General features: G+C 37.7%; 1 protein-coding gene across 1 annotated transcript in view; it reads right to left on the bottom strand.

The window, feature by feature from the left end:
- Positions 1-15,484, bottom strand: part of TSHR (thyroid stimulating hormone receptor) — a 58,366-nt gene extending 42,882 nt beyond the window's left edge. The window contains exon 1 of the mRNA XM_086749324.1: positions 15,309-15,484. Within this exon, the coding sequence (XP_086605450.1) occupies positions 15,309-15,484 (176 nt within the window). The remainder of the gene's footprint in view (positions 1-15,308) is intronic.
- Between the last annotated feature and the right edge of the window lie 898 nt (positions 15,485-16,382).

Below are 16,382 nucleotides of genomic sequence, written 5' to 3' on the forward strand. Positions count from 1 at the left end.
GCTTCCTTCTGTTATCACAGTCTTAGACAGAACATTCGTAAAAACCAGCTGCTTAGTCCAGTGCAGCCTGCTGATCTTGCTGTCGTGTTTCAACATCTGTCTGTATATCCAGGCCTTTGAGGAAGCTGACATCGATGACTGAGGACATTCTGGTTTCAGACAGGTTTTAACAAGTCTTAAAGTAGAACAGAGTGAATGAGGGACCTTGACGGGCTGGAGACATGGGCCAACAGGGACCTTACACAGTTCAACAAGGAAAAAGTGTAAAGTCCTCTAGCTGGGGAGGAACAGCCTCCCCAGGCTGGAAAGCAGCTTTGCAGAAAAGGACCTGGGGGTCCCGGTGGACACCAGGTTGAACATCAGCCAGCAATGTGCCCTTGCTGCAAAGGCAGCTATGGTATCTTGGGCTGCATTAGCAGGAGAAAGCAGTCCTAATGCTTCTCCCTGAGACTCTTAGAACTCAGAAGCCAAGAAAAACATAGTTTAAGCCACTTCTGACTATCCAAGCTCACTTTTAACCTCACTTTGGTCCTCTGCTATCCTACAAAATGCCGACTTACATGATAGTTACTTCCCATCATCAATTATTACAGAAACTAGTACTTAAGCTATCACTTCTGCATAATTCCATGTTCCAGAAAAGCAAGAATTTAAACATCATCCTAAGTCTCTTCTTGACCTCCTGCTCTTATGTCAGACATTCATCCCTCTCCGTTTTTGTCAGATAATGAATGGAGTCAGATCCATCATTCATGAGCTATACATGAGCTAAGTGAGCTCACCTTATCTTTCATTGACATACCTGAAATTTATACATCCCATGAGAAGAGCCTGGAAACTCTGAATAATATTTATGAATCAATTCTATCAAAGTTGCTGTATTATGAAATGACTCTGCATTTGTAAATTTCTAGACAAGGCTCCTAATATCTCAAGGACAGACACAATGAAGAAAAGTAGCCTTAAGGGCTATATTTTAACTGAATGGCCAGTAAATTTATTATATGGGCTGATGTGGGAGTATCATATTCCTTCCTATCTATGTGCTAGAGTTTAAAGATACACCAAAATTCTGCAAATGTGACCAAAAAAAAACCATATGGGGTACAGGATGTGTTTACAAATGGACTCATAAAGAAAAGAGAGACAGTAAAGTATAAATAGAAAGAAATCTTGGGCAGAAGAAGAGAAGAAATCACCCATTTCATGACAAAAACTTAGTTGTTAAATGTAACAGTATCAGGGATTGTCAGGAAAGCTAAAAGACTCCAAGTTCATGTAATACAACTACCACATAAAGAACACGCTAAATAATAGCATGTAGCATAAACTGACAAACTAATTGGTGTTTGTTAGCTGCCAGATTGCTGACTGAGTTCAAAGAGTCAATGGCTATGCAGTCCATAAAATGGACTCAATGCAACAGGCCTCGGGGCAGGGCCAAACTTCTAAAGCCAGCCGTTGTGTACAACCACCTGCAAAGCTCCAGCTCTCGCTGAGTTTTAAAAACCTGTGTGCTGATACGACTGCTAATTTTAAGCCACCTCCTAAAGCAATTAAAAACTTTGCAGAAAAAAATCAGTGCTCCAGTCCCTGTTTGACAAGTGTGAGTCTGAGGGTAATTATTGGTTGGGGACCACCAGCGGTGTGTAGATGGCTGTGGGATGGACAGTAATTCTTTGGAGTGGGAAGACAGGCTGAGAAACTTCTCAATCAGAACAGCCTATGATAGATCAAAAATGGAAGTAAATTAAATAGACTAGCTTCAGTTTAGCCCAGTCTAACTGCATATAAAAATTACAAGCTTACAAATTGTGTCAATACATTATTCAAGCTGGGAAAGAAGCAAGTTTTGGAATTTAAAACCCAAAGCCAGAAAGAAGAAAGGCAAGACAGGTCAGGCCTTCCAGTCTGCAAACCATAAAGTATAGTGTGAACATATGATGAATAATTCAGAATTCATTATATTAATGGATTGTGATTCTTCTTGTCTTGCATGCATTAAAAATTTTCTTTACACTTGCAAGTTTCAATTTGAAATTTAGCAAGTGAGTCCAGTATCCAGCCAGCCACAGTATGTTCATGAAGAAATTAAGGTTTTTCAGAATAAAGGAAAAAAATTTACTGGGAAAATATGCATTTGTTTTCCAAGTGAGAAAAATTATAGCTATAAGCACTTGCATATTTAATAGGCTCATTTAATTTCCTTTCTATATCAAGGCAAAGACAACATGCATGAGCGTTTTCAATACCATTTAATGAAAAAATTGCTCCTGTGCTTACTTGAATACTGCCATTTATTTCTACCTTTATTTTTTCATTAGGATTAAAAGCCTCAATAAATCCAGAAAATATCTTTATTCTTTATTCCCTAAAATCTTTCAAAAAGAAGAACCCGAAGTCTAAGGTAATTTTCATTACAAACATGCTATCAATATTTGCAAAGATACAAAATCATACAAATCACATTTTTGCTAAATGAGTTGTTTTTAAAATGGCAAGAAAATGTTTCAGAAAAACATTTTAGGTTTTACAGGACAACATTTAATTTGCATTTCTTAGTTTCATAGGTCAGGAAGTCAGTTTGAAGTTTTGAAAATTTTCCTCCTCTTTGGATATTTACACCAAAAGTTTAGTCTGCGTGGTCCTGAAAGACCCTACATTGCATATATTAAGAAAATGAAATCTGAAAAACTGATAAGAAACATATTAGACTGCTTGTGCAAAACTTTGCATTTTTACTTTCCTCTGCCCCAAACATCTGTCAACTTTGAATGTAACGAGTTTCTTGGTCAAAAATTAAGTACTACAGATATTCAGCTAACAACTGAAAAAACTTCCGCTTTGACTCCTTTCTGATCTTCCCAAACAATATTTAGCAAAGACTCTGTTTCTCAAAATTAGCCTAGTTATTTTCATTAATGGGAAAATAAGCTTTTTTTTTAAAAAAAATGTAAGACCACATAGACTTCAAAATATTTTATATCTGCATAGAAACAAGTCTGGTTTTCACTAACTTAGAAATACGGGTATACGCAAGTGAAGAATGTGAAGCATTCAGACTTAAACATATTTGTTTCATTTTAATGAACACACAGTGTCAACGCACAGAGCATTTCCCAAGCATCTAGTGGATAATAATGCTGTCTCTCCCTTAAGTACTGTATTTCTAGTTCTGCTAAGCACTGAGTCATTGCTGGTGCTTTGCTGTACTCTGACAGTTAATCTAGTGTCCTATTTGAAAATGCACCAAGGAACTCTATTCTTGAGGTGGTTGGTACCTACACTCCTATCACTCAGGAGCTACCTAACTTTGAATGAACATTTGGTTGGTTTCAGTATTAATTAGTCCTATCATTTAAGAGCCATATGAGTAGGCAGCTTAAGCCAGGCATAAGACAATGAAAATACAATCAGCCCTGGAAGCAAAGCAAGTGGCATTAATTGCAGTGTAATTAGTGATGTTAATTGTCTTCAGTATATTCTGTTGTATCACAGCCATTTTTTTTTTCTTATTTTAGACTGCACTTTAAAAAATGTATAAATAGTAATCCATTAAAATATGCAATTTACAGCTGACTTGAAACAAGGTGGGCTGGTTTTAGCCAAGATAGAGTTAATTTTCTTCATAGAAGCTAGTATGTGCCTATCTTTTGGGTTTGTGCTGAAGAGAGTATTGATAACACAGGGATGTTTTAGTTACTGTTGAGCAGTGCTTACACAAAGTCAAGGTCTTTTCTGCTTCTCACATCACTCCACCAACAAGTAGGCTTGCGGTGCAAAAGAAATTGGGAGGAGTCACAGCCGGGACAGCTGACCCCAAATGACTAAAGGGATATTCCATACCATATGACGTCATGCTCAACTTATAAAGCTGGGAGAAGAAGGAGGAAGGGGGGGACATTCGGAGAGATGGCCTTAGTCTTCCCAAGTAACTGTTACATGTGATAGAGTTCTGCTTTCCTGGAGAAGGCTGAACACCTGCCTGCCAATGAGAAGTGAATGAATTCCTTGTTTTGCTTTGCTTGTGTGTGTGGCTTTTGCTTTACCTATTAAACTGTCTTTATCTTAACTCACAAGATTTCTCACTTTTACCCTTCTGATTCTCTTCCCCATCCCAGGCAGGAGTGAGTGAGTGGCTGTGTGGTGCTTAGCTGCTGGCTGGGGTTAAACCATGACACAAAGTAAAAGTAATAATAATAGAAATAAAAAAAAAAAAAATTTACAAAACTATTCCACTAATAAATCCAGATGAAAAAAACCAGGAGAAAATCTTTGCTCTTATATATGAAACACTACTAACTCTTCATACATATTATAGTCTTTGACTATCCATTTAACAGCCTTTTACTTTAATGTTAAACAAAGCCATAATTACATCTCAGAAGCCAGGAGTTCCACACTTCCACTTCTGCATTTAAGTCAGAATTGCAGCGTAGCTGATTTTTTTAATTGAATGCTAAATACAGTTAGAGAAAGACTAGCACCAAGCATTTATAGCAAAATTCAAATGCAACTGTCTATAATCCCAGTTCCCTTTTTACTGCACATATGCACAAGAATAGAATCAGACCTGTAACTCACAAAAGTCAGTGTTCAGTATATAAGGAGGTTAAACTGAAAATTTTGATAGGTATTTCATTTCTTGCGGGTGACCATTTTCAAACATTTAAAATTAGTGAACATCAGAAGTACCTAACAACCAGGACCAGAGGAACATCAAGGAATTTTACATTTGAGAAGTACAGGCAATCTGTGTGTACATGTAACTCCCACAGCGTCTGCCTACTTATGTTTGGCTATTTCGTTTCTATTACTGTCTTGTGTTAAAGAAAAAAAATTCCAGTGGAAAATGTAGGAGAGGTGTATATCCACTTCAATCACACCTATTCATCTGATAACTAGCACTGACAGCATGCACTGTGTAGCCAAAATACTACTAGGGTGAGAACTTACAGACGTAGATGTGATGGAATACATGAAAATGCAAAGAGAAAATTTCTATTGCTCTCTTGCTTATTTGGTAAATCACTTGAAAGCTTTATTTCTCGTTCCTGATTAACCCTGACTCATTGCTGAAGTTCTTAAAATAGCTTGAAGGCATATGTAGTACATTATCTAATGCCTTACACTAAACACATTGATAAAAAGCATTAACTTTTAAAAAATATTTTTAAGACTGCTTTTAGCTATAAGCCTCTCAAGAGTTTGGGCTTTGTTGAGGGGTTTGGCAGGGAGGGGCTGTTTGTTTCCCAAGCATGAGACTCTGTTCATCAAGACAGGGCAGCAGAAAGCTGTCCTTCCTATCTGTCACCTGTAAGAGTCTCCTTGTTCTTATCAGTTGCGAAGTCCAAGTTGGCCCCTCTTTGAAGTGATGCCTGCAGTTTCTTGATAGGCCATAAATTAGTGTAACTGACCAGGCTGGTTTCTTGTCCTTATTTTGCCATTCTTGTCATTCTTTGTCTTTATTGTTTCTCTGTGAGGTCTGTGACTCTGTACGTTTTGTTTATTGCCTCCCTTCTCCTTAGCATCCCATTTGACAAGGTGCTTGATCAGATAATCTTAGGGGAGCAGGCACTCTCCTTCCACATACCCGTACAGGTAACTTGCATGATTGCTTTGCATAATATAACAACACAGAATGATTTTTTAATACTTTCAAACTTTGCATGCCTGAATCCCTCAAACAAAAAGCAACCCTTGGTTTTCAACCTCCTTCATTTAATCAAGCAATGACACCCCCCCCCCCCAAGAAAACTGTTACTGTGATGCAAACGGAAACATTTGTCTGACTACAAATATTAAACTGTCCATTTAAACTATTTATTCCAATGTCTGTTAGATTATTTCAACATTCATACTGTACTAGATTTCCCAAATCTGCTCTGGGAGGAAAGATGTACAAAGTACATAGCACTTAGTTTTAAGTACCATTTATTATATACACTAGGTTTTACCACAGAGTCTCATACTTTTTTTTTCACGCTTGATCATTTCAGTGCACATCTTCTCTTGGGTGAGTGCAAGGCTTGATGGTTCTTTCTTCCCCTTTACTACCTCTTGGGTTTTGAATCTACTCCCTAGATCTTGATGGTTGCACCACCCATTCTCATGGATCACTGCTGCACCCAGACTCGCAGAAACTATCTGTAACAAGGGACCTGACCTTGTGCTCCAGTAAACAGCAGAGAAGGAAACCATTCTTGCTCAGTTGCAGTCTATCTGCGGCAATTTCTGCAGCAACTTTGAAGCCCTAAATAAGGAAGCAAAAAGCTTCTAGTTGGCCATGCCAGCACTGAGAGGACGTTATCCTTCAGCAGGAACTGAAGGCAAATAATCAGTGAAAAATCCAACATTCTTCTGAAATATAAATGGCTTCACATTTTCCAAATTAAGAAATACAGAAATATATGTGTAACGACATATAAATGACTTCAACAACATCCTCAGCAGTATCTGTGATATTACTTCAGTAAGATATATTAGAGAAGTAAATATATATTTTACATACTTAGCCTCTTCATTTTAAAACCTTTTTTAAATGTCTGTCTGCAAAACATAACAAATGAATTGAGACCATCCAAAGAATTTCAGATTAAAATGTCATGATTTGTAATTTGAATCATGACAACAATAGCTACAAGTATTTTAATGAACTATTCTCCACAAAGACAGGAAAAAAAAAATTACCTTATATGAAACAAAGTAAAAATTTTATATACTAATTTCATATTTTTGAAAAAAATTACAACAAGCAATGACCTTCCAACTTTTATATAGGTAAAATAACTATGATAGCTAAGATAATGGCTAGGTAAACAACTACTAACACATTAACTTCTAATTTTTTATATTCAATTAAACTCAACACAAACTAAACAAACTTAACAATATTATGAGGGGTTTTTTTTATTATGCTGAAAAAAATACACCGTAGTCTTTCAGTGGTGCAAAAGTAACTATGAAAAGGCTTTTCACACAGTGAAATGCATACTGAGCTTACCAGAGGACGATTACCATCTAGTGTCTAGCGCCTGTATTACCACCGTGGTAGGAGCGAGGGGAAGACTCGTACAGCAAAGTAACTGTAAAAGTAGGAAGTCACTTCTGAATTTGCTAGAAGACTGCACAGCTACTTTCACACAATTAAATAGCAGTCCAAAAGAGTAACATGAAGTTCTGAACAAAACTGTGAGCTACCTTTGAAATTTTCGATTCATATTCCTTTAAGATATCACTCACATTCTTCAAAGGGAATTGTTAATACGCTTCATGGTACACAGGGCACCTGTAAACCCAGTGTATAACTGCTGTTTCTGCATCAAATAGAGAAAGTAGAAGTCAAGTTAAGTACATGATGAGACATCACATATAAATATCAAACACAGATATGTAGCCTAATCACTGGCCACATTTCTCACAACTGGAAGATTTTTCCTTGACCTTTGGCAATATCTGGATATTCTGTAGGTTATCAAAAGAAATAGCAACACTTTTTAAAAAAAGTTTGAGTTGCAATTAGTTTATTTTCTGAACACTGAGTTTTTTTCATTTGTGAAATTATTTAACTCCTTCTGAAGCCAAAACTAGATTTGAGTTTTCTTAAACTGATTAATTACCTTTCTACCAAAAACCATTATACTTACCAAATCCATTAAAATATCTTACCAATTGTCTTTCAGGTAATCATTTAAATAATTTTATGCACATGCTGTAACATAAAATGCTTCCAAAATACTGCATTTTACAAAAAAAATATTTACTTTTAGAATTTCCTTTCAAATCTGATACATATTATTATATTTATGTAAATATTTTACCTGAAAAGGCATGGATTACTTGTGTAATCTTGCTGCTGACATACAAAAAATGCTGCATGTTGACATACACTAGGTCTGAAAAATTAGTATATATTACCCTCTCAGTTAAAGTGGAATGATTTGTTCATAATCACAATGGTGAGTCATAGAAAAAACTGTTCTTAGGGTTCTTGAAGTTATTTACAAACTATGCACTGTTTTACTGTACACACACACAACAACCCAAGTGACCAGATGAAGAAACAGGAATGAGCGACAGTACAGAATCAGAGAGATTACTGGAGATCAAAATAATATTTCTGAACATTTAATATATTTTTTTTTTCATTGGCTATCAGCCATTTCTGTTACATTTGGAACACTTAAAATTCCTGTGTCGTGGCACAGAAACACAGCCAGAGCCGGGAACTGTACAAGTGCAAACCAAAAAGCCATTCCCATTCCCAGTAGAAGCAGGCATTACTTCAGTACGCTTTACCTACACACCTAGCTTGCTCAACAGAAAAGCAGAGGGACTGCAAATAGTTCTTTTGTAGATGCTAAGAAGAGGTTTACTTAAATGAGAATACCACACATTGTCGCAAAAGACAGAGATGGTATGTCTGTATAAACTCATTTTTATCTTTTCCTTATCTGTGGAGATGACTAGTTTTGATCAACTTAATAGCAAAAAAAAAAAAGTGGTTTACACCAGAGTTAAAAACCTCTGTTTTAGGAGATTTCAACCGTTGTTTAATAGACTGATTCTGTAAGTGTTACAGTCCACTGAATCTTGAATTGCTACCGCAGTCAGTTTTCATTACGTTGTTTTCTTTTGAAATTAAATTTCCAATCCATTACATTTCAGAAGCACACAACAGCCTTCTCCTGAATTGAGACTATAACTGCAAAAGGAAAGAAAAAACTTTAATATTACAGAATACTGTAACTGCTAAGCAATTACTTACAGAGTATTTTGCAGAAAGCTAATAATAGTATGTTTTCTGTTGGTATCCATTAAGAAGGCAACTTCTCACAAATCTGACTCACATAGGCTTTTTATATATTTGCAAAATCAATAAATGTTTGATATTGTTGAAAATATCAACATTTTTGTTGATATTATCAAATATCAACTTTTTAATATTCTCAAACATAATGTTTGAACACTGGTTTTCAGAACATTAGAACAGTCTAAAAAAGGTTATTATATTTTGAAAACTGGACCATTTCAGGAAGTGACTTTTTAAAAAATCTAAATTATCTGCTTTCATCACCGTGGTGGAATAATTTCACATGTAGTACAGACAGACTGCTACTAAATACTGATCTGCCAAAACAGGGATGTGTAGTAGGCAGTACAATTTCAGTTCCTCAAAAACTTCAAACATCTTTTGTATTCTGCTGGGCTTAGCCCTTACACATCCTCATGTTCAGGAAACATATTAAAGAGCCTTGAAAAAACTAACAAATCTAGTTGTGAAGCTGCTAATATTATAGCAGCTTGCTAGCCACACTTACTTGTCTCTTAAATGGTAGCCCAAATTTTAGAGAGTAGAAAAAGTATCTTGTTTTACTCAAGAATTAAAAATGGTCCCATCTGCAAAAAGCCCATTTTATGTCAACAGCTTCTATTCCATTCAAGATTCTGCAATACAGACAGAGACCTAACACCTTAACGAAGTCAGTGGGAAACAGAGAGATCCAGGATTTTGTAAAATCCAATGCTGCTGACTCACTGCAACACCCAGATTAAAAGAAACTCGGAACAACTTAAACAAGGGGCAGCCTACACCCAGACTCTTTGACGACATAGTTCCAAGTAAAGGTCCTTTGATGAATTCCCTGTATTCTGAAAATTAAGAATTTGTTATCACCTTTTTTTTTTTCTCCTTGCTTAAATCTGCTGTCAATCCATAAGCCAGCTTGCTTCTTGATGTCTAACAGTCCTAAGGTCCTTGCTGGATTTTTTTGAAAATGCGAGTTCAAAATCAATGTATTCACATGTTTCTGATTCCTTCGAAGAACTAGCATACATATTTGTGAGGCAAGCTTTCCCGTATGAAAACCAGATTGATTCCTTCCTATTTTTCACAGTCTTCCAAAGAAAATAGACCTACCCGTGTTTAGTTCCCGAAGTATTCCCTAAAGCACCTTTTATAAAGAATTATGCTACACTTGTGACCTTCCATTCCTCTGTCACCACGGCTGATTTAAACAGTAAGTTACAGATTACTGTAGGTAATGCAGCAATTTTGTATTTTAGTGTCTTTGGAACTCTTACACAAGTATTACCTGGCTCAGGGGATTTAATTCTATTCATTTTTTTCAATTTGTTTCAAACAAGCTTCATACTGACACTTCAGTTTGATAAAAGTTTTGATAAAAGTTTTTCAGACTTACCCTCTTTTCTGTTTTAAAGACTATGCTGAGTTTTTACGATATTACAAGTTTCTCTTAAAAATATTTTTGTACTGTATTACTTCAAGATTCCAAAGATTTCCTCATTTGTGCATGACTTTCATTTTCTGAAGGATGCCCTAGTAGCTTCCTTTGTTGTTTGTTTAACCATGTCAGTGTTTTTCCTGTTCTTTTAGAGTCTTGGTACTTCATCATTAAAATAGGAATAATGATGATCTGCTTATATTGCAAGGTTATATATGAAAACGTATTTATGAGGCTCCATACTTAATTCTGAAGCAATGAAGTCTATAAAAAGATCATGATGGAATTACCTGAATTATCTGTCAGTTTCAGACAATTCCTAAGACTAAAATTTGGGGGAAAATGTTTTAAGTCAGTTTAATTTATTTTCAATATAAAGTAGAGACATCTCTCCTTCAGTTTTACTTTTAGCTTCTTTGAACTCAGAATGCTCATTAAGCTTATAAAAAATGTGGATGCCAGTGATGTAGTTATTACAGGTGAAACTGTTAAGTCCCTGTGTGTTTTGTTCTCCAGTTCAAAAAACCATTATTATCAATAAATATTTAGGAATATTCAACATATCATTGCTAGTTCTAAATATCACATTGTAAATGTGTAAAATATGTTACACAGTTTCCATATCTCTTTTATCAAAGCCAATAACAGCACGGGGAACTAAACAGACCAGTTGATTCACTACATCTTGTTATCCTAGTATCCATGTGCTCACCCTTACCAACATGGTAAACACAGATACGTCAGGGGTCCTTGCTCCTGAAGGGTGATCTACCTTGCATTTGTCAAAAAGCAGTATCCTACCTATGGCCAACATCCTGGAGCAGACGGAGAATCATAGCTTAATACCTTATGTAAAGAGCATATTCTTCAACACTGTACTGGTTTTGTTTCTATTTATGTGCCAGTTGCACTGCCCCCAACCTAACTCCCTCTTGTCCAATTTCAACCAAATTTGATTATGGTGATGTGAAAATAGCACCTTGGTACAGGATGGAAACCTTATTAGCATCTTGTTGTGTATGCAGCTGCTGATGAGAGGCCAATGTGGCATTTTCAGCAACAACAACAACAAAAAAAGAGTTCTTGCAAACTTCTATTAAACTTGTGGAACTCAGTGCCAAAGGATATTATGGATGTTGAACTGGGCTCAAGAGGCAACTGAATGAGACATAGACACAAAATTCAAGAGACACAGAAGAGCAATCCTTTGAGGACAGTACAATGACAAAACCACACCAAGTTTAGAAACTTCTTACAGGTAAAAATAATTGAATGCTGAGACACTATTCATGGAGAGTACAACATATGACTTCTATATGTAGATACCTAAGGAAAATTACAAGAAGGGAAATCCTAGAGACAGGAAACTGCATTAGATGTGAGCCATTGGACTGATTTGTTATGGCTGTTTTTATGTGGAAAACCTAAGTGAGAGTATTGAGGATATTTGAGATGCAAATAGGAGCTGAAGTTATTTTAGTAAGCAAATGCAGGTGATGTAGAGTACAAATAAATAAGAAGCAAAACTTGATTAGTGTTATTGCCAAAGATAAAATAAATAAAAGCACCTAATAATAGATTCATAAAGTGAAAAGCATTGGGAACTGCATTGGGATGATGCTGGGATAGTGATACCATCTGAATATTTCATCATAATGATGCCAAGGAAGGTATTAAAATAATTCAAGCATTATGATACAATTATATCTTTGGATAAGTGTAAATAATTATTCACAGTCATTAACCCCCACTTCCTAGTGGATCTGCTTGCACTGAAAGGCCAGGATCTCCCCCGGCACGTTCCACCAAACATGGAGGAGGTTATAGCACCAGCTGTTGCTCTGTTCCAGCACTGTGCTGGTGAAAGAGAAAAGCACCGTCAGTGCCGTGCACGTAGTGCCACTGCCACAGCATGAAGGAGGAGTGGAGTCGAGGATAGGCAGAGGCAGAAGCAACGGAGGGCCAGGCAGGGTAAAATGGCACCAGACCAGGTCAGGTGTCAGCTGTGCAGAGAGAGATATGAAAATATAATAGATGTGACAAAATTATTGATACCTAATTTCATACTTTTAGTACTGTATTCCAATACCACTTAGAACTGCTTTCCTCCCATAGTATGGTATGAGTATATAACACTTAACTTCAGGCAGCAAGACAAGCTTTGCCTGTAATACACAAAACCTTTTTCTTTCTACTTATTTTGTTTACTCCACAGAAAAATAACAAAAAAAAAAGAAAAATCTTGTACTGAAAAAAAGCTTCTCCACGAACAATATCTGTGCACTCAGCCATTCTGGATAAGCACCTGGATTAACTATATTTGGACAAATAGATTAAAACCAGTTTAAAACAAACACACTTTTCTGGCCGAAGTTCATGGCACTTTTCCACTAAAAGAGTTTGGAAATAAACATTTTTTTTTGCTATTTCTTATAAGCATGGCTTGTTAAAAAAAGGCTTACACCACTCTTTCACTCTTTTAAAGTAGGGCAGAGAAATGAGAAGAGTCTCAACTGAATAATCAGAATAAAACTTTAATTGGAGTTTCAAGATCCTTTCCACTGAAAAGAGCTCATCATGTCCAAAAGCTGGCAAAGTGTTCCTAGACTCACCAGTCTCTTAGCTTTACAAACCCTACAAGACTGAATAGCCACATAAGAAAGTTTTAAAATCAGCAGTCTTGAGGTTCACGCACAACCACCAAGAAGCAAAGTTACTTTACCTAAAGTAACAAAGCTGTTGGATTTGGGGAAAGTTGTAGAGGGTTTCAATACATAATGTGCAGATACGCACATCTACATACTTCACTCGAAAAGTAGTGTTCATTTGTTCTTAAGGTTAAGAGAAACTTAAATTATTTTGGATTCTTTTGTCTTTAATTCAGAACCGTTGCCAGGTGTAAAGTAGAAGGATACAAAACACGACAGAAGCAGGGGCACACATCTTAAAATCTCTCAGGAGAACTCTTTGTGTTATTTTATCTTCCACAGGCAAGTAAGTCAGTCTGAAGCATCTGAAAGCACTCTGAATGAAAACCAGATACAAGTAACTGTTATGACTCCCATTTAACATATGGAGGGAAAGAAAGATTAAGCCATTTGCTGACAGCAAGGGACTACAGAATCAGATATAGTTCACCAGACTTCTGTTAATAACACAGAAGGAAAATATACACACCTTTTCCGGAGAGAAATCCGCAAAGTGAAGTTAAAAAAGTTTTTTTTTTTGTGAAAAGTGCTCAGTTTTCCTTATTTCCTTAGAAAATTTTCCCATTTATTTTCAAATCAAATGGACTATACAGTGTATGATCTACCTTTTCTACCATACATTATAAAATCACTGTTTTCATTACTTGGATTTTTCCTTGTCTTATAATGACTGTTATAGGGAGTACGCTTCTTGAGAAATTTGCAACGGTCACCCCAATTGGTACAGATTATTAAAATACATCCAAAATAAACAAAAAAAAATATTTCTCAAATGGTTTTATTAAATACTTTTTTTTTCCATGGAAATAAGATTTTCACTAGGCATTTTTGTCTTTTAAAACCAATGGTTTGTGATCTTTGAGCCCCCATTACAACAGGTGTTTATACTGCTACAACTCCAGCAGCCAAAGTGCTTTGTTTGTGTAGCTGTGTGTGGAGAGGTACTTCTCAGCCATCATAGCAGCATTTTTCAAGGAAAGTATCCAATTTCATTACGTGATCTCATTGTTTCTATTAACTATTTTAAATGGCTGAACAAAGGCATATTTCTCCTATAAACTGAAATTGCTTTATTTTCTAGCTTGTTGTGGTAGATTTCAAATAACATAATATCTCATGTTACATAGAGTAACATTACTGCAATTTCAAACTAAATAAGTCATATATACAAAACTATAATAACCAAACCAAAACCCATATAATTTAAAATCTTACAAACTGAAATATTGCAGTCTAATAATAAAAAAAAAATTAAAGGCATGGATAAATAATGGAGATAACATAAATATTTTTTTCTCTGTCTTCTCAGGTAAGTGATCAATTTGCTAAGCTTTTACTTTCAAGTGTTAAAAACTCTTGAGAAGTCCATTCACATAAGTTCAAATAACTTCATGGCTCGTATTTTCAAATCAAGTCCCGAGAATCATTATCAAGACATAAACCAGACAACCTGTTGTCATTTTATCTTGCAGTTAAATCAACTGAGTTTGAGTTTGTTTATTTTATCAGAAAGCAATCTGCTTACAAATTAACTTTCCCTTGGAGGCTAAAACTACTTTGTGCCTTATGAGACAAAGTAAAAGCCAGGAGTGATTCAGCTGCTTAGTTACAGCTGTCTGGTGCCACTTCAGTTTCCCCAGAGTATTTATCTGATACATCTGTGTGGGGCTGACGGATAAGACACAGGACACTCTTCTGGACTGGCAGCAGGAACCCAGACACGATATTCTACAGTGCCTGGAATGGTGCTAAACACTTAGGTTTAGGTACTTGAATTGCTCGATCGCTTTGGCCAGCTCCAAATTTGCCACTCTATCCCATACTCCACACTTCTGTTTATCTGAAGTACTTCGTCTCCCAGGTGGTGTATTGAGATTCTCAGTTCCCTTGGATTCTTTTTGTTGGGCTTTGGCAAAGAAGCTGAAAGTGCACAAAAGCTTTGATGGAATTCTTTGCAAGGTGGCACATCCAATGCCTGTTCTTTTTTTAAATTACAAAACTGTTTGATCTATCCTTCCTTCCCCTCACCTCCTCGGCACATGCCACACAGAATCCAGCCTTCTGCTCAGTTTGCCCACAAACGGCCCAGAGACTAATTTTCCCATATCCTACCTAGAACATTTAAGGCCCAACGGACAATCATCTCTTCACGACTCTGTAAAGTTTGAGAGTTGCTTTTCCTAGGTCTCCCCGACACACACGGTGCCTCTGTATTGCCCAGGTAAATTACAGCACTCCCCCCTCAGCACTTCCCTCCCTCCCCTCACACGACATTAACTCAGAGCATCTCCTTCTTGCAAAACAGGAATACTCACGACCGGTTTGCGTCTCCCCTGAACTGTGCCAACGTACTCACAGGGTCTGGGTGTCCTCCGGAAGGCTGGGGATGAAGTGGATGTCCCTGCAAGTGATTCGGTAGTCATCCCAGTCGGAACACTCGCAGAAGGCTGACGGACACCTCTCTGTGCCCTGGCTGCACAGCACCAGCACCAGCACCAGCAGCAACTGGAAGGCTACCGGCAGGCACAGCATCTTCCGCCGCCCGCTCCGCTCTGCCCCGCGGAGGGCACGGGAGGAGGCGCCCGAGCTGCGGGAGCGGACGACGCTGCTCCTCCGGGAGAAGCCGCTCGGGGAAGGCGGCACCGTGGCCGGACAACACCGCCTTCCCCCTCAGCGGGATCAGGAAAGGTCTCGGCAAACCCTGCGCGCCCTCTCCTTTGGGCAGGCTCCGCCACCCTGCCCCGGCCCCCGCACCGGTGCAGCGCCGAGCCCGGCCGCACCGTGCGCAGCCCCGCCCGCCGGGCACCGCGGCTCCCCGCGCTCCCTCCCGCTCGCAGCCGCGGGGCGCCGGGGCCGTCCAGCCGCTTTCAAAAGCTGCGGCGCGACATCTTACCCCCAACACCCCCTTCTAGCATCTCCGCAGAAGGGAGGGGGCTGTGCAAGCGCAGCACTAACTCACCTGCAAAAGCAGTGAGGGGTTAAACCGGTTCGTGACACGGAGTGAAAATTCACTAACGGCCAAGTAGATACCCACTAAACGTAAAGTAGTTTACCCAGTAAAGTAGTTTAAAAAAGCACTGAAAATTCAAAAGAATGCTTTTGAAAATCACATGATAGAAGACAACAAAACGAAGAGGAAAGAGCAACATTTTCCCAATTATCTGAAAAGATAAAATTCTTTCACCAAAGAAGAAACGGAGGGGAAAAACATCTAACCTTGAGAGAAATAAGGTGCAAATATTGTCGCTTGAAGTAGCAACCTACTCTGGTCACTGTCAGGGACACAGGTTTACAATGGACACGGCACAGAGGCTCCCACACTGAAGCAGTCATGTCTGTGTCTGACGGACACACTAAAAGCTGAAAAAATCTGGTTAATACTAATTTAATTCTGGGCTTCTTCCTAAACAAGACATACCCTTGCTCAAAA

This window comes from Chlamydotis macqueenii, chromosome 5 (genome assembly GCF_036417535.1).
Source record: "Chlamydotis macqueenii isolate bChlMac1 chromosome 5, bChlMac1.mat, whole genome shotgun sequence".
In the NCBI taxonomy this organism is placed as follows: domain Eukaryota; kingdom Metazoa; phylum Chordata; class Aves; order Otidiformes; family Otididae; genus Chlamydotis; species Chlamydotis macqueenii.